Here is a 26,428-nt window from a genome sequence, read left to right on the forward strand (position 1 = left end):
TAAAACATGTAAAGATGTAGTTTGACATGGTCTGCGGTATTGTTTTAGGGAGCTCCAGAGGTCAGCTTAACCTTTCAGGAGTTACCAGCAGATGGCTGCGCTGCGAGATATTGGTAATATGTGTTAACATCAAAAAAGTTTAAATATTCATTACAAGATGGATTCAGTTAGGAGAATAAAGTTAACACGTTTGTCTGATTCTTCCTCTAATTTACATATTAGCACATCATTTGGCTGAAGAAATAATAAAGCGTGAACAGTTTGTACTTTCACAGCAGCTTTTTCAACAGAAAGTCTTTTAAATTCACATTTCTCTGGCAGTAAGAAGTCAAGCATGTCTTCTACGGGTGTTTAGTTCCGCCTGTTACCTGTCCCGTTTGGACACAATCTCAAGCCAGATTTCTTCAGTCCCTGACTTGACATCATTCTCCATAAGACAGAAATTTGCAACAATTGTGATTCATACCAGACTGTCCTATCTGTGCTTGTCTTCCCTTTTTCTCCCCCTTTTTTAAACATATATTTTCAATGCAGGTTTAGAAGACGCTCCTGAGGCTTGAACATTCCTTGGCAACGAGATTCACCATTTGTCACAGAAGATCTGACCACAACATTACTTTCGAAATATTTTTCATGTGAGCATCTGGCAGCCCTCTGACCTGCAGATGTTTGGACTATTTGATGCGTTTCTCTGCCACTGTTTAAACTACAGATAAAAACCTGATGACAGATAAAATGCAGGACTTTAAACTGTCATATTTGACACAAAAGACATGCTTTTTTTTTTTTTTTTTAATCAGCTTTTTATTGACACAAAAGTTCAGATTCAGAGTGAAGGATGAAATCTGCATTGTTGAGGATTCTGACGATGGTGAAAGTCACTCTGCTGGATCGGAGGTTGAGCCCACTAGGAGGAGACACAAATGTAGTAAATGACATATAAAGTATAAGAACATTATAAAGACAATGACACTCTCCTTACCCCAGCACTGTAGCTGGCTTGGTACTCCGTCAGCAGGGGCGTCCTCCTGCTCGTCTCTGAGCGGTTAAAAGTAGGCTGTACTAGTAGAGTGCTGCTCTGAGGGATGTGAGGAGGCTCGGTTTGCATCTCAAAGCAGCACCTATCAGCACCTTCAGTTTTCCACGTGTAGCTGAGAGGGAGAAGAAAGGAGACGAAGAAGCCAGGAACATATTAAAAGACAAAAAAAAATGTGTTGATGAGGTTGTGAGATGTGTGTTTGTGGCTTACCAAGTGCACTGCCCGCAGGTAGGCTGAAGGAAGCTGTTCTCTATCTGTCCGACTGCTTGTCTCATGCCCGTCTCCCAATTTTCAACTTCTTACAGGGAAACAAATCTATTCTAAATATTTTAGAATTTAAGACTCAAGATGAATTAATGCACCACTCTCAGCTCTCTCCAGTAGATGTTTGCTTTTTTCCACTTTATGCAAATTAAACAAAGATTTAACATATCACACAGTGAGCTTTAGAGGTGTTTGTAACTCCTTATGGTAAGCTAAGATGACTGAATCCTGACTGTATATATTTACTAGACATACATGGAAAGTGAATGAGCATATTTCTTCTTTGGATGTTGTCCTCTTTTTGTCTTTATACATTTCTTTGACTAATCATTTCTGTCATTATTTGCAGATGTTCTCTAGAAGGGTTGATAGATTATTTGATATGAATAGAGAAAGAACATTGTGCTCATTCTGGTAATAACTAATAATGATAATTTAATGTTGCTAGTGTTGTGATTGGTTTTAACTATGTTCTGGTGAAATCACCTGCGTAAATTCCCTAAATCTTACTGTAAAAGGGTCATTCATTGGGTTAGACAGTTAAAGACAGTTGTTTTCTAACCTTTGACAAAGGGAGAGGAGGGTACAGGATGGTTAAGCAGCTGCTGCAGTCTGGAATCTCTCACACAACCGAGGAAGTCCTCACAGCAGGCCGGAATCACATGAGACGACAACACGATCACACCTAAAAGTGCACACGTATAGATTGGGATTATAAAAATAAGTCACTTTGGCAGGTAACATACACTTCAAAGGTTGGTTGGTATGTTAAAAACGGCAGCTTTAACCAGTTAAACCACAAAGCAAAGCTACAACATTCCTGAAGCGAAAGCAGCCGTCTCACCTTCCTCGTAGAGAATGTCAACCTTCTTCTGCTGTGACTCGTCTGTTGCCTCCCGCTGCTCCAACACATTTGCTGTCGGTAGAAAAAAATGATTTAAATATCAATGCTGTCTGTTTAGCTGTTTGCCCGTTTTATACAGAAAGAGTTTTTTTTTTTTACCATTTCCACCAAAAACACAGTGCAGATGGCCTTTTCCCTTCTCCACAAGTAAAGGCCCAGTCTCCCTCCTGGCCTCCCTCAGGCCGCAGCCGACATCTCCAGTCACTTCAGACACAGGAGAGACAATGCCGAATGGAGGGGAGGATGCGAGGTTGAGGGAACAAGTGGGAGGCTGAGAGATAAAGAGTGAGGGGAGTGTAAGGAAACTAGTTTGAAACAGAGGTCAGAGGTCATTATGAACTTGCTGCAGGTGTGAGTCGCTGCGTTTCACCTGTGAAAAGGAGCCGTAGGTGTTGTTGGTCGTCTTGTAGATGTATCGATAAAATACAGGCCAGGTTTCACGTTTGGTCTGTGAAAACAACACAGTCAACAAGGAAGAGAGTAAATCTATGGATCGGTTAATGCTTCAGTTGGTATATACATCCATCCATTCATTAATCCATCCAACCTGTGGTGGGTTGATAAATGCAAGAGCAGGTTTGGCTTCAGTTCTGAAGTTCAGCTGGTTGTCCTGTAGGAGGCGCTCACTGAAGGGGTTGTAGTCACTACTGTATGTTGTGACGAATCTCTCCCAGGGCCTCATACCTGGAGTCTGAAAGGAAAAGACAAAATTTCCTGCACTGAAAATGTTACTCAAATTAAAGTACATTAATATTATCAGCAAAACTTGAAGTATCAAAGTCAAAAATGGTGTGACTTTCATTGTCCGGAGAAATTTCAAAGATTTATTATGTGATGTTTTATGAGTCTTGTAACAGTTTTTATTCATTTCTTATTAGCTAAAAGGGTGAAATAATTACTTAACATTAATGGATTATAATTACAGGTGAATTCATGTAAGTAGCATTTTACATTAAAGTAATTAGTAACTACAGCTGTCAAAGAAATGTAGCTCGAAATAGAGAAGTACCTCAAAGCTGTGCTTAAAGTGAGGACTGTGTAACGTTTGAGTCAGGAAATAACACAATCTTCCTCTCGCTCATATGCAATAGCTGCACCTATAGACTAGATATAACTTAAAGGTTATATGACACTTTATCATAAGTGAAAAACACAGTTGAGAGAAGAACTGGTGGCTGAAAGTTTTGGTGGAGTGGAGCTTAAACTTAAATTCTAGTAGGAAATATTTGCTCTAATCATATTTCCCACATTGTTGACAAGCCTAATTCTACCAAGAGCTATTATTGAAGTCAAAAACAACAGAATTATAGTGGTACACTTGTGAGAAGATAATCATTTTTTCAACTAAACAAACAATCCTAGAGAGAAAACAGTTGTTATGCACGGGCATAGATGAGCGTGTTGTGGGTGAGGCAGTAATGCTGACTGACGTGTTGTTGCAGTTTGTGGTGGGTGACGAGTTCGCCTGGAGGCTGCAGACTCAGTGTACGAGAGAGAAAAAGGTCAGCAGCTGTGTGCTGCAGTTATAATGGCCGCGGCAGCAGCCGAAAACAACATTTTTAACCTCCTCAATTCAATTCAAAACATATTAAAAGTAACAAAAAAAACAAGGTTCGCTAATGCATAATTCAACTATAAGATGTGAAAGCAGAATAAAAATGACTTAAATCTCAGTTTATACCTTCAGGTCTTTAAAGGGAATCATGATGGTGTTTTGATTCCTCTTCAGTGAAGTTTCATCCTCACAGCATTGAAGCTGAACTGAAGTGAGGAGTCAGACTGTCACATTCTGTGAAGGAACAGCTGGAATGTTCAGTAACTGTTTTTAATTAAAATGTATTTATATTCATTTTATTCACTATAGCAGCACAGCACACACAATTACTGCTAAACCTGAAGCAGGAAACAAGAAACTGTGTCTTCTTTTGGGGTTTAAGATGAGTTTTCTCTACTTTTGGACTTCCAGCTGTGATATAAAACAATTATATCACTTATACAGAGTGAAGCTTTGTTCGGTTACTTTCCCCTTATGTAAAGTGTGTCCAAAGCTCTGCTGCCATCTAATGTGTTTACTGTTGTTATTCTGTCTTTATTTTCAGTTTGTATGTGCTGTTCTCCTGCATTCATACATTCCCCTATGTACACTTAGACTGTGGCCCCAACCCACCCCTAACACACAGACTGTTATCACACACCCACTCATGTATGAACTGCAGACACCTACACACGCTGAGACTGTTTACTGAAGCATGTGGGCAACGACAACAATGTTGTTCTTATGTCAGATGTTTTTTCAGTGTGAGATTTCATGTTTTATGTTATGATTGCAGGAGAATGCGTAATGCAAGACAGATTTTGTGTGTAAATGAACAATAAAGTTTTACCGTATCTTTTTTTATCAGTATTGCCTCCAAATGTGTGTACATGCTCACACTTTTATTTATTCTGTATTTTTTTAAGTTTAAGTTTAACTACTTTATGCATGAGTTGTGCTATATCAATAAATTTGCCTTCATACAACATAATACATCACGTTTATTAGAAAATATGACTGATTACAATTAACATTATTCTCAAAATTACAAATTGTGTTGTACAAAATTGATTCCATGTTGGGAAGAAAAAAAGTAATATCTCAGTCATTTCACGATCTATCAGACAGGTGCTGCCCCTGTTTGCATCATTATGCAGAGAGGATGCCAACATGTGTCAGTCACAAGAAGGGAATGTTATTGCGCCACCTACTGGTTTAAAACAAAAGTGCAGGAAATAATCTAAAGATTGAATCCACCTTAAGTTTAACATGTCACTTCAGAAATGTATTGGTAACCTTAATTAAGATTTCTGAAAAGTCAACTGCATTTTTATAAGAAAAGTGAAATGTAAACAAGTGTTGTGAAAGTGCAGAGGTTCATTTTGACAGTACAATGAAAGTAAAATCAGTTCCATGGTCAGAGAGGTTGACGTACAGCTGATAAGTCTTCATTTCAACCACCGTCTTGGAATCTTGTAGTGAGATCAGGCACTGTAACCTTATTAAAAAACCATTATCATTATCATCATTACAGAAAGCATTATTGGTAATTACACATTTTTCTCAGCTGAACTCTCATTTGTTGCTGTTGAAGGTGTGCCGATAAAAAACTTTGGCATTGGCTGAGTAATCCATTTTGATGTTGGCGCCCATACTCCGAGCCCCGAGACTGGCGCCTCCAAGGGCCGAAGAATGCTGCAAAACCAGGAGGCTGTAGCCATGGAAACGGCCCTTGAACTTGTCAGAGGATGCCACTTTATCCAAGGCCTGAGTAAAACCTGGAGAGAGACATAGAGACACAGAAACAAAGCAGAAATTAGAAAAAAATTAGCAGATGTTTTGACAGCTGGAAATGAAAGATAAGTCCTTCCACACGGACACTGACCTGGCTTCAGAAGCTCCCAGCTCTTCCACACTGAGCCCTCACACAGGATGAGCAGGCCGAGGTCACCACTTAGTAGAGGCTGTCATGAGAAAAAATTAAATAGTCAAGGGTTATAGTAAATAAGTGAAAACACAGCATCATATATGTGTGTGTGCTAGTGTGTGTGTGTGTGTGTTACCTCCTGTGCTACAGGTAAAACTGCTTCTACATGTTTTGCCAGGACTCTCCCAGCCTGAGTGAACACATGCTGGCAGAGAGCATCCCCAGCCTCGGCACCTTAAACACACACACACATACACAAATTGTTTTAATCTTTTGCTTTCCTCCTCACAACAAAACCAAGCAGAGAAGATACTCCGCCTACCTTCAGCCAGCTTCTTACAGAGACCGGCAAAGTGAGACTTCTGGAAGTTTCTGTAGAGGTGTGGCAGCATGCCCATCAGATCTGACACCTGAGATGAATTGTACATGATTTCTTTCAACCAGAGTCCTGGTTCTATGTGACTTCACATGGATGGTTTTGCTCCAAACACCAGATCATTTCTAACCCCGATTAGAACATAATTTAATAAACTCAAAGTGCTTATGGCTCCAAGAAACTAACCCTGTTACTATTAATTCATGTTCTGATTACTTTTGTATTCAATTAATGGTTTGATCTATAAAATGTCATTCAATAGTGTGTTTGTCTGACTGAAACACAAAGATATTATTCATACTATGTGAAAATATCCATAGGAATATCATCAGACAAACAAAACCAGTAAATATCCACATTCAAGAAACGGGAACTAGTGAATTTTATAAAATTTGTCCTAAAAAAGTGACTGTTCCGATTTATTTTTTATTGATCAACAAATCGATAAACCAACTAATTACTTCAGCTCTAGTTTGTTTTATTCAGCAGTTCTATACCTTAACATGACTGGTATTATTGTACAAATGAACATATTTCTCTGACTGACCTGGAAGTACTCCTCCATGGCTTTTTTCACATGTGTAATGTCATGCAGAGGAGCAACAAGGTTGTCTTTGGCATCAAACACCGTCTTTACAGCCATATGTGAGATCCAGAATGCTGAGACACAGAAAGAAGTCTAAATATATATTTATACTGAGTGTATATTTCTTTTGTTTGTGTATGTTTACATGTCTTACCCGATCCTTCATCACCCATCATGTGACCCCAGCCTCCGCAGCCAATTTGTGACCCATCAGGATTGACTAACTTGCAGTTAGAGCCGGTCCCTGATATCAAGACTACACCTCCTGGAAAGAAAACATAGATGTCTCAGTGAGATGACTTTTACTACACAATAATACCTGACAATGTCCATTTTATTAAGCCATAAACTCTAGGAAGCTACACTAGGAGTGATAGCAGCTATACAGCCTCACGTCAGGGGGTAAAGTATCAAGCCCTGCCCTTTTATGACATTTTAGGGTCATGATCTCAACTGTGTGAGTGTATCTTAAATGTAAATGTAGCTAGAACTAAAGTAGCAATAACATATAATATATGGTGTTATTATACACAGCAGAACATGACTGGTTACCACAATCACTGGCTGTTGCCATGGCGCCGATGGCATCTGTGGTGATGAAGTAGTGCTGGCTGAGATTGGGGTAGAGTTCCTTCATTTGAGCGATCAGTTTGTCGATGGCGTCCTTCTGCTCCCCTCCACTCAGAGACATGCCCTACACACACACACACACACACACACACACACACACACACACACACACACACACACACACACACACACACACACACACACACACACACACACACACATTTTACTTTATCAACCAATTCATGGGTTAAAAAAAGTGTGAGGGACAGTTTGACTGACCAGTGAGTACAAGGGCGTGTTTGGATCCAGTCCTGCTTCCACCTTGGCTCTCTGGACCATGTCGTTGATCCTTTCGATACATTTGTCCACACCAACCAACTACACACACATCAACACACAAATGACAAAAACCTTTAGAATACAATCAGTTTTTTCTAATATAAGGGGGTTTTGATAACACTATGGAGAAAGATCGATCATCTTTTGTGTATCTACAGTTTATTTAGTCAGCATATTTCTTTCATTTCTCTCCATAAACTTCCTCCATCCCCACTTCTGCTCACCCAGTGGTTGGTAGATGGTCCCTCTGTCTCTGCCAGGATCTTCCCATCTCCTGACACCAGCACCGCTTTGGAGTGGGTCCCCCCACTAGAGACAGAAACACAGTTATAGTACATGATGACCAAGGCAACGTCAATAAAAATAAGTATTATGCATTTCTGTGATATAGAAACTGACAGTTAAGGAGGCAGGGATACACAAAAGTCCTTTCACAAATATAATGATAAGGGTTGGGGGTGGGTGGGGGGGATATGATCACGAGACAGTAAGAGAAAAGCTTCCTAGTCCCAGAGTGAAAGTGTGAAAGGACTGGTCTGTGGTCAGTAACACACTAGTAGCTATTCAAAGATGACAACCGCTAAAACAACAGCGAAAACGATTAAAAGTCTGCGAAACACACCAGTAACAACTGCCAAGTCACAAAAACAAAGTTAAGCCCGTTTTCGTGTACATTTTGATTCATTCTCACCCTTCTACTCCGCCGAACACTGTCGCCATGTCTCACTTCCTGTTTTGGTCCTTTGACAGATTGATATCGCGAGAACAGCAGCTGAACTTCAACCTGTAGTGCTACTCAGTCACCAGTAGGGGGAAGCTGTGTGCTATGTGTGGACTGTATACTGGGAATGGTGCACATGATTAGTTATTACTAAACTACTAAAATAAACCAAATTACACAATTTATAATGTTTGCATGTCAGAATAAATGATGCTATGGTGATATAAAAAGGAAAAACATATGGAATAGCCTAAATGTTGGATTATATAAGAGAAGGTTTTTTGATACTATATGTTTTATATCAGAATCAGATTTATTGGCCAAGTATTTTAATATATACAAGGACTCCGAACAATTAAACATTAATATATCACCATTATATACAATCAAATGGATGGAAAACATTTTGTATACATGAGACAAAATTTAAAATTAAAGTAAGTAAATTTGATAAAAAATAGTACAAAAGTGTGCTGAAAAATGTTACAAATACAGACTGCAGATATTCCTTGATTAGAATAATCTGCAATTAAAATATACCCATGGCTGGATCTACCACGGGCCCTTAAGCAGAAAGGGACCCTCAATGATGGGAGAAAAATATGTGTGTGCTTTAAAAAAAAATTCTTGTCAGGCTTTACAGAAATATGACACAAGGTTTGACATCTTTTCTTGATGTTAATTATGGTCACAGGAAACCTAATACACAGCCTAATGAATAATAACATGGTGTTTAATTTAGTTTAAAGGAAAGCATATAGAACTGCAGTAAATGTTAGTTTGTGTAAGGTATGAGGCATTTTCTAATTCTGTATGTTTTATATGTAAGAAATACAGTCTGACAGGACAAAAAAAGGCCTTTCAAGTCTTCTGAAGGAAACCTGGCCAACCACAAAAAAAGAAAAGAAAAAAGAAAAAAAGTTTGTATCTTGACTCATGGTTTAAAAATCCACACTTTGTTTCAAGAAAAATATTGACCGAGATTTCGCACCATTTGGTTATGGACTGAAAACACAGACACCAACTTTGAGTTACACTGTGAGCCAGCAGGAGGCATCTGCAACACATTAAGGCAACAATTAGGGACTTGCTTCTGTTTGCCAACTTAGGCTCCTTAAAAACAATTATCATTCCTTGGCTGTTTAAAATTCTTATAATTGGTCTGTAATTAAATCTGACTATTACTAGAGAGTTCAAACAAACTAAAATCGCCTATTATGTGATATAATTGGATGACTTCTGCCAAGATGTTTATTTGTCCATATAATCATCACCTGTTGCTGCGTGCATGTAGTTTACATGTAGCTGTAGGCTTTATTTGCGTTAGAAAGTGTGTGTGTGTGTGTGTGTGTGTGTGTGTGTGTGTGTGTGTGTGTGTGGGTTAGGGTTAGAGAAGTTACACAAGAGAGAGGAGGTGGGAGGAGAGGAAGAGGAGCGGCTCAGTGAGCGCTGCGCACTCCTCCTGCAGACAGAAAGCTCCGTCAAACGCCGCACACTCACTACCATACCGGATATAATCTGAGCATACCTTCAAAATAAGTGTACTTACATTATATTAGAACATTCAGCCTTCATTTTTATTAAGTATTTCCTTTGGAGAATCATCAAGCTCAGGACAGTAAAGCTAAATTAAAGTGCTTGTATATTTGATGCTGCAATGAAACTTGGCCCCAGGATTTATGTGCATCAATATAATAAATATATACTATATATAATCTACTAAAGTTTGAAGGGGTTTGACTACATGCACATCTTTAAAGGAATATTCACCATGTGAGCACAGTAGAAATGAAAGTGATTAAGAACTTGAAACTAGATTTTGACACAGGGACCATCAACGAATAAGGGCCTCAAGATAAAGAGAAAACACATGCACATGCAACCTCGAGGGGTCTGGCTGCAGTCTTGCAAATTTACACCACACACCCACAAAGTTAAGGCTGCATAACTAAACCAAACTAAACCAAGTGTCTGAGGGGAGAAGCACAAAGCAGTTAGAGGAGATAAAGAGCAGATGCAGCCTGAACTTTAATAACCTGGCAACCCGGTGAGCTATCAGGTGTCCTGTTGAACACCTGTTGAGACAGAGCAGAAAGGTAAACCACAGGGCCAAACAAAGATAACACCAGGGATCATTACAGCTCATTGTAAGCTATTTTTCCACGATGATACACTAATTAAAACATACTTATGAATGTTACATTTCATTTTGGCCAAGTTCATTCTGCTACGGACTGCACCTTTAAATAGTGCACATTATTAAACAAAATACACCAAGTTACCATAGAATAAGTAGACCAGTCACTACTAATATATATATCATATTCAGACACTTCACAGTAGGTGAAACATGGAGATCAATGACAACTTTCTCAATTAGGCTTTTATTGTGAAAGTTACAAAGGGAAGCTTAAGTTCTCCGTTAATTGAAGCTTTTCATTGGTCATTGGTCCAGCCCTGTAGGAGGACAGGAGACAGCTACGCGTCTCGCCGACAACATTTGGACACTATTTAAGTTGGTCTCGAGCACCCAGAGACTGTTTGGACCCTTTTTTATTTTAAAATGAGCACCATGACACCTTTATCTGCGCACGAGCGTTACGATACACGCGCCGTGACAGTTTGGTAGCGGAAGTGAGAGAAGGGGGAAGTTGTTAGGGGACATACGGAAAAAAAAACATAAACCCCTACAAAAAAAGTTGCTATTTGTCGTCTGTCAAGTTCAAGTCAAGTCTTTTTTTTCCTCCCGGGGGGCCCCTGGAGGTCGGGGGGCATGGACACCCACATTAAAGAGGGACAGCTCTATGTGCAGCATCAGAAGTTTGGAAAGGTGAGTCTCACAAAAAACCGTTGTTTTTGTTGGTGTTGCGTTGACAGAAATGAAGAAAGATGCTTTGTTAATAAATGACTCATAACTCATATAAATAAGTACGAAGAGATTCAGCTTCAGGAAACATGCACAGCAAAAAGTTGATAAAGTCACTACAAAAGACTCTGTAGGCTAAGTCTTTATAAAAATGTATAGATGATGTTACTGTTTTCATAAGTACAAACGCAATGTGAAATCTTTCTAGGAGCATTGAGTTGTACCATAAGAGTAAAATAAAGCCTGTTTACTAAAGAAAAAAACACTACACATCGTCCTGATAGTCTGAGGGAGATGATTATGTCTCATTGAGGGTATAAACTGTCTTTAATTCACATATAACAACTTTTTTGCTGTTTAAAGCATTGTTTAAAGCATTGCTTCAAAGACACACTTTGTAGATGCAGTGGAAGCCATCGGAAGGTTTCACTGTGCTGCCCTTGTTTTGATGTGGTGGTTTGGAGTAAACCTGCCATGCATCTGTGTCTGTATATGTGTGTGTGTGTCTCTCTCTCTGTGTGTGTGTGTGTGTGTGTTGGTGACCCATTACTTGATCAAACAACAAACAGAGCTGCATGAGGAAAAGACTACCGTGTCCGCAGTACCAGAACAGCAGGGCTGGGAAATGGCAAAGGTGGCAGACGTGTTTCCAGTTAATTTCAGCAGAGCTCGCAGCGGTTCACAGCATTGCAAGCGCTGTCAACAAGCTGTGTCTGTGCACTCACTTTACTGTGTGATGCATCTCAAGAGGCCTGTAGGAGAGATAACATGATGAAGATGATGTCAGTCACCTATCTGCGTTTCTGGTGCTAATCTGCAGGACTGGACACTCTGTTATGTTAGTGATATCACCTGTGAGTGTTAGTGTGTGTGTGTGTGTGTGTGTGGCTGTGTGTGTCCATGCAACCTTGCTTTTATTCTCATTGCACCGCTGGATAAGAGCTCATCTACTCTTTCAGATTTGTAAAAGGGTCTTTGTGTGTTTGTGTGTCTCCTCTCTGGTCATATGACATGGACCAACAAAACATTCTGCCCCTGTTTCCTGCCCCAAAATTCCCAGTCAACAATAGATATTCAACACACTTTCAATGCCTTTTTATAAACTGTGTACAGTATGAAAAAAACAATCAAACTAAATGTCTGTATTTTCAGAAGTAACACGTTATCTTATCACGAATTGAAGTACGCTGAAGTGGATAATAGAGCGAATAGAACAGGAAGCTGAATGGCGGCTCATCTGAAAGTGTTGAAACTGGTGTGAGGTTGTTGGGAGAGTTATGCAATCTTAGAGCTGTCAGTGGACACACACACACACACACACACACACACACACATACACACATATAGGTTAGTTCCCACGTGCATGGTCGGAAAATGTGACTCAAGAGCATACTGGCAATGTCCGACCATGGTTTCTGTTTCTAACTGTAGTGGCATGTGAAATAATGACTATATAGAGTTTACACAGCAGGCTATGAGGATGTAACTCATCATTCTGCATCTACCTTTTCATATGTGAAACTTTTACATTACGCTCACATGCTCAGTGTCTTCAGCTCGCACACTAACTGCAGCCTTTAAACTGCAGCTGACATCAAATATCGCAATACTTTGGACAAAAATACTGCAATAATATTGTAGGAATGAATATTGGTGCTTTGACAAACTAAATAAATAATGATATAGTGGGTAAAAGCAAATAATAGAACAGCTAGAACAGTCTGCAACGTTCAGAAAATGACATCACGTTACTGTAATGCGTTACTGCCTTCAAAACCAGGAAAAGACAACACTTATCACTTATGCTGTATTACAATATTATGATATTCAAAATTCAAGATGATAGTCTTGTATCACAATATCTATATAATATCAAGAGATTACCCATCTCTGCTTTAAACTACACTGTCTCTATCGGTGCTGAAATGATTCGTCGATGATGGGATTGATCCCCAGCTTCCCTAACTCATGAAGTTATGAAAAAAATGATAAATTATTAGGTTTAAAAAAACAAAATAAAGGTTGTATATTTAAGTTTAAAGTTAATAAGTACTTTTTGGAATACTCAAGACAGATAAAGTTGGAGATGTTGCAGTTATGTGGCACACATCATAAACCGTTAAGCCACAAAGACACCCAAACTGATAGATTAAGGGCTGCAACAGTTTGATGTTTTCATTTTTGATTTACTAATTATTCCCTTGATTAATAAATGAATTGTTTGGTCTATAAAATGAAAGCAAAGGTTAAGTCTTTAAACAGTTAAAAAAACGAAAAATCTTCAGTTTACTATCATAGAGGATTATAAAAAACAGAGAATATTAACGTGTGAGGAACTGGAAGCATCATTTTTGATTTTGGCTTCTCAGTTAATTGTTTTAGTTCCATCAAAAATAAAAAAACGGATCATTGCTGCCTCAGGTGTTATTTTGTATCTACACTCATTCATTAGAGCGGCAATGATAAGTCAGTTATTTGATTTACAGACAATTATTTGACAACTATGTATAAATAACTGCAATTTTTCATGTGAAACTGACAAATGTTTTCTGGTTCAAAGCTGTCAAATGTGAGAACGTATCGCTATTCTTGCTCTTAAATTACTGTAAATTTGATATTCTGGGGTTTTGGACTGTTGTTTAATCTAAAATATGGAGATTATGATAAATAAGACATCGCTTTAGACTGACCCAATGATTAATCGATTAATCAAGAAGATAATTGCCAGATGAATTGCATTAAGAATAATTCTAAATTTGCAGCCTTAATATTTAGTGTTGATCTTCAACATCTATTTTTCACTTTTAACCACAACGTGCTTCATTCAACACTCAAATCTTACATGTTGCACATCTGGAATGCAATTTGACGGATGGATTGACATGAAGTTTTATTGAATCTTGGCTCAATGCTCAGGAAACCCTGTCAAAACTAAATTAATAGATTTTTCTGTTTGTTCTGAAGTTTGATGCAGGCTGTGATAACAAAGATATTCATAACATTCAAAGCATGACGCGTACCTCAATTTAAATCTGCACAGTGGTTAAGCGTGCCAAATATCTGCAGTGAGGTGGATGTAGAGCTGTCTGAATTTACATACATCAGTGTAGTGATATATGATCAGAGCGCGATGGACGAGTCCCAAACCTGCTGCTGTAATTACAATTTTTACATTTGATGAGCAGTCATTAGATGTGTGCAATAATAATTTTATAGTGTGTGATTTAGTGGGTAGATAGCACTCTGTAAACACATCTGCTCTCCCGCCACACATTCGCATTCAAGATGCTTGGACCAGCGGTTTGTAGCTTAGCTGCCCCCTGGAGCCACAAACAGCTTTTATTGTCATGTTGATGTTGGCAGCTGTTGTAACGTTCCAGCTAACGGCGATGGCTGCAGATGTGGGAGTAGTAGATGATCCTTCATCGTGCTTCAACCAGGAGCTAGCCGGCACTTGAACAGACAGGGTGTGTCAGGATAAAGTGATATTGCACACCCTCAGGCTACATTTATGTGATTCATGTCTACAGAAATAGCTGCAGGATGGATTAACAGCTTTATGATTTGTCAGAAGTTCTCATTTGTTCTTTCATTCTTTCATCACAAGTTTAGACAACATCTTACCTAATGACTTTTCTTAGGAATGCCAGATCATTCGCGGTGTGAAGAGTATTTAAGTAGCACATATACGCCGAAAAGTGTGTAATGGTCCGTAAATACTCTGCAGTAGGCGTGTTTTTTAGGAAGAGAGGTGTGATTTGACGCAAAGTGGAAAGGAATGATTAAATATAGGCAGAAAAGTGATGCATGTGATGTCATTTTTGGAGGTTAGTCATATGGATTGTAATAGTTTCCAATATCAAAATAGTATCTAATCATTTTTATCCAATAAAGGACCATTGCCAGTCACATCAACATTCATTCATTCATTTCCTATTGTGGTATTCTCTCCATCTCAGCCAAGCTAATTGACTTTTACCCGCACGCAATTCATGATGAATCACTGTAACTTGACATATTGTTTTCTCCACAATAATCATATCTGTATTTAAACATGTGATTAACCCAGAAAGCTTCGTAGCGTGTGAACATGAATCTACTGTCTGTGTGTAACCATGTGTGCTGTAAATGTAAATGTAGGTCTGTAGCTGGAAGGTATGAGTGTTGGTCAGCTGCTCAGCTGATGTGGCGTCTTTACTGTAACACTGACACAATAACTGATGTGAATTTATAGGAGCAAAAGAAAAGAAGAGAGAATAGAAACTAGACTTTGAGACTATTTATGATCCTAGAAACCAGGCTGATTTTAAACTCGACTGTATATTGTGTCAGACGGGAGTCCACCTCTCACTGTAGTTAGCGTGCACACACTGGGACATTGTAACAAAGCTGGTTGTCATGTAGATTTGATCAATCCCAGTTCCCGTTCTGCTTATGAATTCAGGTTCTTATTCTGTCGAGAAAAGAAACGAAAGTGCCGAAAGCGAAAAAACACCAAAACAAACAAACATTGTAATTGTTGTTCAAAGGCTAAAATAAACAAAAATATACATAATCTCTATCGTAATAGGCACCAGTTGAATGTTTGCTGTCGTACAGGTTCTTTCTTGAGTCGGACACACGAACAGTTCATTCTGTTACATTGTGACGATTGATAAAAGACATCAGGGAGGCTGCACCCGTATTCAGTTACACAGTAAAGGTTTTGTTATATTAGACTGCAGTCTAGAGCTGCAACAATTCATCTACTGGCAGGAAATGCATTAAAATAGTGAGAAAAAATGTGCAAATTTGTTGCTATTTTTGGTCTTACATTACTATAAATGCAATATTTTGGGGTTTTGGGCTGTTGTTTGGTCTAAAATAAGACATTTTGGACTTTAGGATGTTCTGATGAGCATTTTTTACCAAATGATCAATCAATTAATTAAGAAACTAATCACCAGATGAATCCATGATAAGAATAATAGCTAGTTGCAGCCTTATAGTCTGATGGAAATGAGTTAGTTAGTGATTTGGGTGAACCAGTCCTTTACAATAAAAAGCTAAAGGGGGGATGTTGTATGTTGCGTGCAGCATGGCGTCACGGCTCGCTGTGATGGACATGGATCCTCTCCGGTCTTTTTATCGTGTGTGTTTACGCTAACTCGGGCATGCACAGGCTTCACTTCTTGCACCCGAGTCAACTGAGCATGCTTGCAGATATCATAATCTCTCTATGAAATCTCTCAGTAAAACAAGCAGCCATTGATGTGAGGATGCATGACAGACGCGCAGTGTTTTTATAAAAAGGTTTAATAGTAAAAAAAACCCCGAAACCTGACTAAAGTTATTGTCCCCTTTAGTCTGGTTGGAGTATTTCTCAGAAGTGTACACTTCTTCTATTTCAAATAAAAACTCTCTATTGTTGATATTGACACAGGAGAGGGCTGAGGTTAGGGCAGCAAAGTTGTGGTCTCACACATTGACACACACACACACACACACACACACACACACACACACACACAGACACGCACACACATGACACATACAAACAAGCGAACACAATCACCCAACTTTCCTGTTTTCCTTCACTCTTCCTTTAACAAACACTAACAAGAATAGACACACGTAAACACACTCTTCTCTCTTAAACATACAGTAAACGCACACACACACACACACACACACACACACACACACACACACACACACACACACACACACACACACACACACACACACACACACACACACACACACACACACACACACACACACACACACACACACACACACACACTCTCTTCCTGCATGTGTCATTGAGGTCTGTCTGTGGCCAGTGGGAACATGGTCCAGTGGTTTAGCTGTGCTTGAGTGATGAACGTGTGGAGTTTAAGGGTAAATTCCTCATTTCTAGAGCGGTTTCCCCCTGATTAATAATGACTCCTCTATGAATGAAGCCCCCCCTTTTTTACACAGAAAACTGATCTGAAGTGACTAAATTCCCCACGGTAGCCTGAAATCACACTGAATCATAAAGGTCTTTTCAATATGCTGTCACCTGTTACTCTGGAAGTTTTTCAAAAAACAAATCCTCTGTGAAGTATGATTTTAGGAACCAAATGTGTTTGTGGGCTACAAATGAATGAATAATACTTTGAAATATGCATCAGTATCTCAAAATAGCATATCTAAAAATAATACAGAAGTAAATGCATTCAAAATGAAACTATGAATTCAGTAATTGACGGGTGACAAATTGATGATTTTACAAGAGAAACAAAACTACTGTCTTGATATTAATGATATTCTGAAAAACTGCTGCCGATATAGAAGAAGCATGAAATCAGTGACAAAGAGAAAAATGGCGAGAAGGGAAAATCTGAAAGCTTCAATAATGGATGTAAAGCAGTGTTGTTGTTTGCGCCATTTTCTTAGCATAACAAATAAAATGCAGCTGATAATGTGACAGCCGTGTAATGTTTTGGCAGCGACAGCAACAAACACACAAACACACACACGCACCGGACACCCAAGCATTTGTGTTGTATTAAAGCTGCTGTGGTCCTTTGAACAGGCAGGACATGGGTGAGGAAGTATCTCTCTCTCTCTTTCTCCCTTTCATGAGGCCTTTTGCATAATTTTCCACTCTGTGTATTAGCGGCTGATAACTGTCTGTTGCCTTATATGGAGCCGCTGGGTTACATGCAAACACATGTGTGGAACATGCTGCAGCAGAGGTTAATGTTTCACACCTTTAGGACTGACTTAACATTTAGTTTGAGTCTTTTTTGCAAGTGTGCACAGTTACAAATGGTTCAAAAATACACGAGGGGAATAATAAAAACAGTAGATACAATAGATACATACACAATAGAAAGAAATGCATGCATGTATACACACACAAGCGCACACACACACACACACACACAAATATATATACTGAGACGCACCTGGAGTCAAAAGAAGGAAGCGAAGAGAATCCTGGGTAATGACAATCCCACACGTTTCCTCTCTGGCAGTTAATTTTAGCATGTTGTGTTGACTTCTGAAATCTTGTGTGTGTTTTATTTAGATGTTGAATTGAAAATAGCTTTCATGCATGAGTGGATCAACACTGTTATTTCTGTAGTTTTGACATTTTCGAATGAGTTCACGAACGCTTCAACGGAGCCAACGTGGTCGGTTTTTGTTCTTGAGATCTAAATATAATGTGTTCATGTGCAGCATATAGACCCTATGGCTACAGCTGTATCAGGTCCATCATGCAAATACTATATTTTCATCTGTACAGGGACTCTGCACCAGCTCGTCTTGTGTAAAAACCAACGACAGCTGTCTGCCTGCAGGACGATGAAACTGACCAATACTGAAACATTGAAATTCATATAAAAAAGAAAACAGGGTACAACAGAATTAAAATGTAATACTGCAGTAAAAAAAGGCTTGAGTTCCAGGAAATGACTTAAAAAAAGCTTTAATACAGTTTACATCCTGTCTAATTAAATGTGTCTTATTAATACTTATTATTTTTTAAATAGTTTTATTTCCACTCCAGTGAGGATTACTGTTGCATAAGTGTGTTTGGTGAAAAAAAAAAAAGAAGTTTCGTTCACTCAAAAATATGTTTTGCTTACGTTTTGTTTGTTCTCTTTAATCTGGTCAGAGTGATGTATGTGCAGACATCGGTTGTAGGAGGATGAACGTCACCTTCAAACTAATTTGAATATGCGTATGTATGTATAAGAACAATTTGTGAAACCACCAATATTTTGTAAGTCAGACTCGGTTCTTTATGCAACTTAAAGAAGTGTGACGTGTTCTCTTTAAACCTCCAGCATGCACACAGCGAGAGTGGAAGTTTTAACCATATGAAAGAATCTATTATTCAAAGCAGAGTCATTTTACATGGCGTAATGCATGTCTAAAGGGGACTTCTAACTTTCAAAATATTGATATTGGTGTTGCCTCAAAATTCACATCTGTCAGCCTCTGGTTGCTGTTTCTTTTCTTCTTCTTTTTTTTTAATTTTTTTTTACAGTGGACATAACTGACATAACTCACTGTAGGTTTAACTGTGTCATTCTTCTTCGTTAGCCGGATTTTCCCCCGTTGGTTGCAGGATTTTCATACTGCTGACCTTTTTATCACCAGCTCAGCTCTGACTGTCAGCCAGCGTCCGCCGTACACAGTGAATGTAGGGGAAAATACACACACACACACACACTGTGGAGAAATATAGCTGACGCCCATCCAGAGGGTACAAGGGACGACAGGGACTTCCCAAACAAGTGTGTGATTGAGAGATCTCAGTAATCTTGCACGCAGTGTGTCATAATGTCCATTGTTAGCGCTGAACATCTGGAGTGTTACACACACTAGTTGTGTCTTATTGTTTGGTGTTGTGTTATGTCCATATTTGTCTCTGTCTGAGGGGGAAGATATCATTGTTAGCTGCTGCTTCCTTTCTGCTATCCTCAGGGAGAAACGATGCACCTGTCACCAACAGTAGTTTAAACCAAGTGGTATTTTGACTCAAGGCACACTTCAAAAGACTGTAAAAATAAAATCTGCAATACTGAAAATGAATATTAATGTGTAATCCTAAACTGAAGCTGGTCCACTCTTTTTTTTAAACGTCACCTTCTTTTTTCTTTATTTCATTACGTTGACAAAATCTCAAGGAACTCAACTCAGCAGATGAGTATTTAAAGAAAAAATGTACCTTAAAACACTCCTTTTGTCTTTGTTACTTAAACAGATGTTGACAGATGCAGATTGAGTTAAGGGTGGAGTGACTTCATATACCCAAAATACTTTTGGAAAGCGTTGAACGTCATAAAGTAGTATAAGGTATATCGTCTTTTGTTTTCTCTTCCTGGTTTTGAGCACACATGATGCCCTCATTTTGACTCCTCGCTTGTGATCAAGGTTATCACATCAACCTTTCACTTTTTGGATGAACCTTTTAAAAACCAGGACAGCACCGGTTTTGGTTTTTTGGGGGAAATGGTTCCTTTCTCTACGAGCAGCAGTGAGTAATGCTGTATCTGTGGTCCGCTGCTGCTGATTGAATGTAGAGGAAACAGTGTAGTGTGCAACTGATCTGAGTCAAACTGTATTAGATTTATCACCGCAAGCCTCCCACATTAAGCCTCTGTCAGTAGAGCAGAGGTAAGAAAAAGACCTGAAAATATCATTTTGACTCACATCTTCTACAGACTTCATGTGTTCGAATTCTCCACTCACTCAGATTTTGATTATTTGTGGCGAGCTCTGCAAGCATTTTGCATTTTCCCTAAATGCTTTCTTAACAAACCACTTCCAACTTATCTACCCTCCCTAAACAGCTGTGCAGATGTGTGCAGCGCAAAAAAGAAGAATCACATTTTCTGTTTGTTTTTTCGACCTCCTCTTTTTCCTGTCATCCATTTCCAGTCTTCCCTCTCGTTTTGTCTACTTTCGGTTTCTGCAGGAGGTTTCTGATACTAAATGGCATCAAATGGAAAAAGAATGTTTATTGCTTGTTTTAACACCACAAAACATAAGTTCATAAATAAACTAGACTACTGTTTTGCTGTTGCTGTCATTGGTTGGTTGTCACACTAAAGTGATGATTCCTTAGAGGAAGTTTTTCACATCGCTCATTTGTTCTATTGCAGCTTTAGGTTTCCTCCTCTATAACTGTCCCTTGTTTTCCACCCATCAGAAATGGAAGAAGAACTGGTTCGTCCTCTACCCCGCCAGCCAAAACGGCATCGCCCGCCTCGAGTTCTTCGACTCTCCATCGGGCGGAGGGGGCGTGGCAGGTGGAGGCTCGGGCAGCGGGTCAAACGAGAAAACCAGGAAGCTGGACAAGAAGATCATCCGCCTGTCGGAGTGCATTTCCATCCTGCCTTCGCTGACGGAAAGCTGTCCCAAAGACAACATGGCAGCGTTCTGTGTGGAAACCAACGACAAGACCCATGTGTTCGCTGCGGAGAAGAGCACCGCCAAGGACTGGATGGATACCATGTGTGACATCGCATTTCAGGTATCTTTACACTTTTTTTCTCCTCTGTTCTTAGGTGTGTGTGTGTTTGTGTGTGTGTGCATGTCAAAAAAACTGTGGCCACTGGCCACAGAGTGTTAGCTTCAGGAAATTGTGTTTTCACAGTATGTAATGTGTGTGTGTGAATTCTTAAGGTGCAAACCTAACCCATGTGTAGGTGTGTTTGCCTTTTGTTTCATTTACAAAATGTTTCTTTGCTCTCACTCTACATACATACATATATTAATGTGATGAAAATATGTTTTTAAAAGGAGAAAATGATGAGCCTGAAGACCTGCTGCTTTAAATTTAGTTTTCATCTGGGATAGTAGCTCCTTCTTTTGTTTTTTTTGTTTGTTTGTGTCTGCCAAAATTTCCCACATGCCCCAGGAGTGCCTAAACAGGCCGCAGCTTCTATTGCTCACGCACACACGCACACACACACACACACACACACACACACACACACACACACACACACACACACACACACACACACACACACACACACACACACACACACACACACACACACACACACACGATCATCACACAGTTTTTCAGAGAGGAAGCTGAAGGGAGTTTCCATGGGGAAGAATCCATCTGTGGTACTCTTTTTCTCTCTTTCTTTCTTTCTCAGTCTACAAAGCACAGCACATAATCCAAACTCCTGCATGTGGGTGTAGTTTAATAATATAATTAAATATTAATAAAAAAACTGCCGGTTGACTGTCAGTGTCTCTTTCTGTTGCTCTGTGCGTTCACAGGGAGGAGGCGGCGCCAGCAGTTCTGCTGTAGACTCTAATGGAGGAGCACATGACCTGCAGATGTCTGAGAACCTCATCTACTACTCCAGAGAGGAGGGTAAGGACACAATCTAAGAATTAGGCACAAAATATCCTTTATAATTAGGACAATTGAAGTTAATCAAAGCAAAAAACAACTTTTCTTATATTCCTCCATGCAGTGAATGAGTTCTGGGTGAGCGTTCAGCGTACCGAGGCGTCAGAGCGCTGCGGGCTGGCTGGCAACTATTGGCTAAAAGCCGAAAGCGACATCTTGATCTGTAAGGACCCAAAGACGAAGAAGAAAATTCTGGTCTGGCCCTACAAGCTGCTGAGGAGATATGGGAGAGACCGGGTGGGTGCATGAGGCTTGTGAGCAAAGAACATTTCTCTACAGGGATAAAAAAAAAAAGCAAAGAAGGTTGATCTCTGACACACCTAACGAGTGCAGACAGAGGATGTGCCGTTTGTTTAATTTAAGCACAGCGATTGATCACAGCTCAGAAGTGCAAATAATAATTTTAGCAGATGTGTGTGGTCAGAGGCTCAGTGTCACAGAGGATGTTGTGCTCTTGACTCTGGTTATTTTGTCACCTTAATGCTTCAAAGCACAAGACAAGCACCTAAAAATACCAGATGACCTTTAACATTTGTCTGAACATTATATTATATTTATGCATGTGTCAGGTCATCGGGTTTCAGTTTGCATCTAAAGATAAAAAAGATGACTTTATTGATGGTTATGTGGAAATGATAGGTGTTTGGCATTTGTGAAAGATTCACGTGGAGGAAGTTTATGAAAAAAAAGAAGTGGTGATAGTAAAATGAAGCAATAAAAAAGATATTATGAGAAAATATTTTTTTCGAGTGTTGACTGGAAAAGAGAGCAGGAACTACTGTGACCAGCGTCCATTACTCTCTGCAGACACATTGATGCATTTGCATGTTTATTTATATGCTCACACTCTTCTTCTTCTTTTCTCCTCGCTTCATTCCTCCCTTTCTTCTCTTCTCCAGGTGATGTTTTCGTTCGAGGCGGGCCGACGCTGCGATTCGGGCCCGGGCAACTTCACCTTCGAGACCAAGCACGGCAACGAGATCTTCACGCTGGTGGACCAGGCCATCCAGTCGCAGAAGGTGCAGGCTGAGGAGCGTCACCTCAGCTGCCCCATCAACTTTGATCTTGAATGCCCCTCGTCGCTGCAGCACGTACGCAACCCCGCCGGCGGAGACAGCAGCAGCTGCAGCAGTCGGGAGGCGGACAACGACTCGGGCGGCAGCAAACCGGGCTCTGCGGACGGCGTGCTCGGGAAGAGGGAGGGAGGAGACGGAGCGGGAGGAGGAAGGGGGCAAGGAGGCGGCGCGGTAGGAGCGGCGCACAAAGGGAGGAGTTTACCAGAACCACCGGCCATGTTGGGAGTTATGGGAGGAGGAACCACGCCTCCGCGGTCTCCCAGAGGGCAGGGAGGAGCAAAAGGTATTCCTTTAGCCGATGAACTCGAATGTTTCTATTCTGAGCCGGCCGATTCGGTCCGGGTGCAAAGCTCCGACTGCCTCTACTCCGACCCGGTGGACAGCATCAAGGGCCAGAACCAATCCAGCAACCCGTCGAATCCTCCAGTGCCCACCCCACGCCTCCGACCGGTGGGCGACGAGAACTCGGGAGGGGATCCTCACCACGGAAGCAGCAACCACAGGAAACAGCCAGACCTGTATACGCATTTGTACGACCAGATCAACCTGGAGCTGAGCCAAAAAACGAGCGGCCTGAATCTGAACGGAGCCGGAAACACGGGAGGGTTGGGAAGAGGTGGAGTGAGAGGGGTGAATAACACCAGGCGACCCCCGGCAGGTCAAGCAGAAGGGCCGTCAACGCCTCCCGCTATGCCTCTGGAGCACATATACGACGAGCCGGAGGGTTGCGCCATGGCGAGCACGTGCATTACTACGGGGATGACTATTTATAACGAGGCCCGTTTGGAGCCTCACAGCCACAGGAGGCAGGAGGAGGCGTCGGAATCCCAAAGACACTCTCCTCCGCAGCTGGGCCGTGGCGGACCTCCAGCCCCGAGGTGGCCCAAACCGACCACCGCGCCAAAGCCTGGCAGGAATCCTTTTGGACGGAAGGAGCCCGTACCGTTGCCCCCTGGGAAACCTGGCAGTAATGTGAACAACAACAACAACAACAACATTTGGGGTGAAGGAGGAGGAGGAGGAGGAGGAGGAGGAAATGGGGGGAGGGAGCTGTACAGCAAAGTGTCTAAACAGAAACCTTCCTCTTCTAATTCGTGGTACAGCCAGCACCACCAAGCGCCGCTGAGGTCACCCGATATCATCTATGACAACTTGGGAGACATTTGACACCCATCTTTTTTTTTTTTTTGTGGACTGCAAAGCTGCTGCTTCTCCCCTCTTTGAGAAGGGGAAAGACGCTAACGCTGAAAAGATGTTTAAGATAAACTTTCAGTTGATGCACTTCTTTTAAGGCCTAAGCACATTTCTCCTTTCAGATTCCTTCCGTCAGTGGACTTGAATAATTATTTTGGATTCATTCAGAGCGGATTAGCTCATTAGAGAACAGCCTGAGACACAGAGTGCAAGTATTGAAGGGTAGGCATGGGCCACCTTCTGCGTGTGTGTGTGAGTGCGAGAGAGAAAAGAGAGTGAGAGTGTTTGCATGGTCAAACCCATAATTGGTGTACCAAGCCACAGTGTGGTTGGAGCCAGCCACTTCACTTGAACACACACACACACACACACACACACACACGCACACAGAAAGTGTATGGATTTGCCAAAAGCAGCTCGGCCTCCAGGATTCACTTTAACAAGCTGAGAGAGCGGCTTGGCTCTTCTTTTATAAAATGTCTGCCTTGCTTATAAAGCGACTGGGAAATATGTGTTTTGTACTGCTGCGTTTCTGTTTCTCTGCAATATGAAACAATATGACAGCTTTTTGTTTGACAGGTCGAGGCTCCGACTACATTCTGGATCTTGGCTGCAGAGCCAGAAGAGTGGAGCTTTTTTTCCGTTCGGTTTTGTGTTTTCTGGACTGATTAATCATTCTACATGCCACCAAAGCAGGGAGAATTTGAATATTTTCAGCCCAGGACACTAACACATGAGGTGGTTTCATATGGGCTTCCTCAAAATGGACAAACATTGTTGCTACTGCTTTGAGGAAGCATGAAAAGTGGGATTTTACCAGTCATAAAGGGGTCATAAAGGTGGTCACGTGGCCATTAAAATACTTCCTGCACAAAGTATCACAGTTTTATGAGATAATATTATTTGAATTGTTTATGGTTGTTTGTATATACAAACTAAATATGAAACTAATTCATCCCTTGCAATGTGTCTGTATGTTTTTTCAGAAACAGCTGTGCTGTCTGTAAATAAACTAATAATAAAAGCGACCTACACCTGAAATATTTCTCTAAAGTGGATCTGTAAATGAAAACTCTAATTGCTACATCACCACTTCCCGTCGGTGTGTTTGTCCTGCCAGGAGCCAATCACACACAGTTATTCATGTTAAAAAGACTTTTTTGTTCTGGACCAAACGGGATAGTAAAACGGTCTGACCTCATCCTCCACTTCCCTCCCTCTGCCACGCTCTGTTTTTGTTGTTTCGGTCCGTTTCCAACCACTTAATCACACCGTTAAAAAGTTGAGCCTCAAGAAAACGAAACAACGACTTTCTTTCTTGCTTTCTATTTCTCGTCTTTCTCCTTTTCCTTTCTCCGACTCCGCATCGATTCTGTTGTTGGGTTGCTGTGGCGACAGTTAATGGGGTGCTGGTTTGTGTCCGACACGCCGTGCATTTTAACTGCAAAGATACCGTGAGAGGAGGGCAGGAGTACAGGATGGAAAAAAAGGAAGATAGACGGGAAAAAAACTGCTAATTGACATGTTGAAGAATGCTGCGGAGAGAGGGGAACGTGTGGGTGTTTATCCGAAGCTGAGGATGACGAAAGAGTGAGAAGGGACTTAAAGGAGGAGAAAAAGATGCTGACATGATGAATGCTGGCTGGATGAAACCTGTCTGTGTCTGGTTGGCAGGTACAGACTGTTCCCTCCACTGCTGCGGCTCTTTATCCCCTTCATCCCTCTTCATCCGTGTTTTTTCTTTTCTTTTCTTTCTTTCTTTCTTTCCCCACCTGCTACTGCACTACGTACTGGATGAGAAAATCCTCCAAAAGTAACAGGATTACATTCTGAGAGTACATTTCCTAATTCTGCCTCTCCCCTCTGTTCTTTCAGACGGAAAGAGGGAAGAAAAACAGGACGACAAACTTCTGTCTTTCTCATTAAACTCTCGGTGAACTCATTGGAAAAGAGGTGTACACACACGCGCGCACGCAAACACACACACACACACACACTCAGCCTACAGTGCATGTTATGGTTTTCATGCCTTCACCATTTACTTGTTTATGCTTATATGGGTCAACATTTCCTCATTAGAATATCCCAAACAAGCTGTGGACACATTTACAGTG

The 26,428-nt window shown here is 40.7% G+C and overlaps 3 protein-coding genes across 3 annotated transcripts; 1 reads left to right on the top strand and 2 right to left on the bottom strand.

Annotated features, from left to right (window-relative positions):
• Positions 1 to 788: 788 nt before the first annotated feature.
• LOC134005557 (uncharacterized) lies at positions 789 to 3,912 on the bottom strand. Its single transcript, XM_062444480.1, has 9 exons — positions 3,889 to 3,912; positions 2,755 to 2,898; positions 2,578 to 2,655; positions 2,307 to 2,478; positions 2,148 to 2,219; positions 1,866 to 1,988; positions 1,250 to 1,334; positions 983 to 1,151; positions 789 to 907 (listed from the first exon to the last, which is right to left on the bottom strand). The coding sequence occupies exons 1-9, from the start codon at positions 3,910 to 3,912 to the stop codon at positions 827 to 829; spliced, it is 948 nt and encodes a 315-aa protein (XP_062300464.1). The 3' UTR covers positions 789 to 826.
• Positions 3,913 to 4,724: 812 nt separating this feature from the next.
• Positions 4,725 to 8,277, bottom strand: nagk (N-acetylglucosamine kinase). Its single transcript, XM_062444901.1, has 10 exons — positions 8,231 to 8,277; positions 7,764 to 7,848; positions 7,480 to 7,578; positions 7,183 to 7,324; positions 6,785 to 6,895; positions 6,592 to 6,704; positions 5,991 to 6,078; positions 5,805 to 5,902; positions 5,627 to 5,705; positions 4,725 to 5,519 (listed from the first exon to the last, which is right to left on the bottom strand). The coding sequence occupies exons 1-10, from the start codon at positions 8,257 to 8,259 to the stop codon at positions 5,317 to 5,319; spliced, it is 1,047 nt and encodes a 348-aa protein (XP_062300885.1). The 5' UTR covers positions 8,260 to 8,277; the 3' UTR covers positions 4,725 to 5,316.
• Positions 8,278 to 10,724: 2,447 nt separating this feature from the next.
• On the top strand, positions 10,725 to 25,332 carry dok1b (docking protein 1b). Its single transcript, XM_062444902.1, has 5 exons — positions 10,725 to 11,090; positions 20,821 to 21,144; positions 21,909 to 22,005; positions 22,109 to 22,281; positions 22,944 to 25,332. The coding sequence occupies exons 1-5, from the start codon at positions 11,034 to 11,036 to the stop codon at positions 24,285 to 24,287; spliced, it is 1,995 nt and encodes a 664-aa protein (XP_062300886.1). The 5' UTR covers positions 10,725 to 11,033; the 3' UTR covers positions 24,288 to 25,332.
• Positions 25,333 to 26,428: the final 1,096 nt, after the last annotated feature.

This window comes from Scomber scombrus, chromosome 23, assembly GCF_963691925.1.
Source record: "Scomber scombrus chromosome 23, fScoSco1.1, whole genome shotgun sequence".
Taxonomy (NCBI): domain Eukaryota; kingdom Metazoa; phylum Chordata; class Actinopteri; order Scombriformes; family Scombridae; genus Scomber; species Scomber scombrus.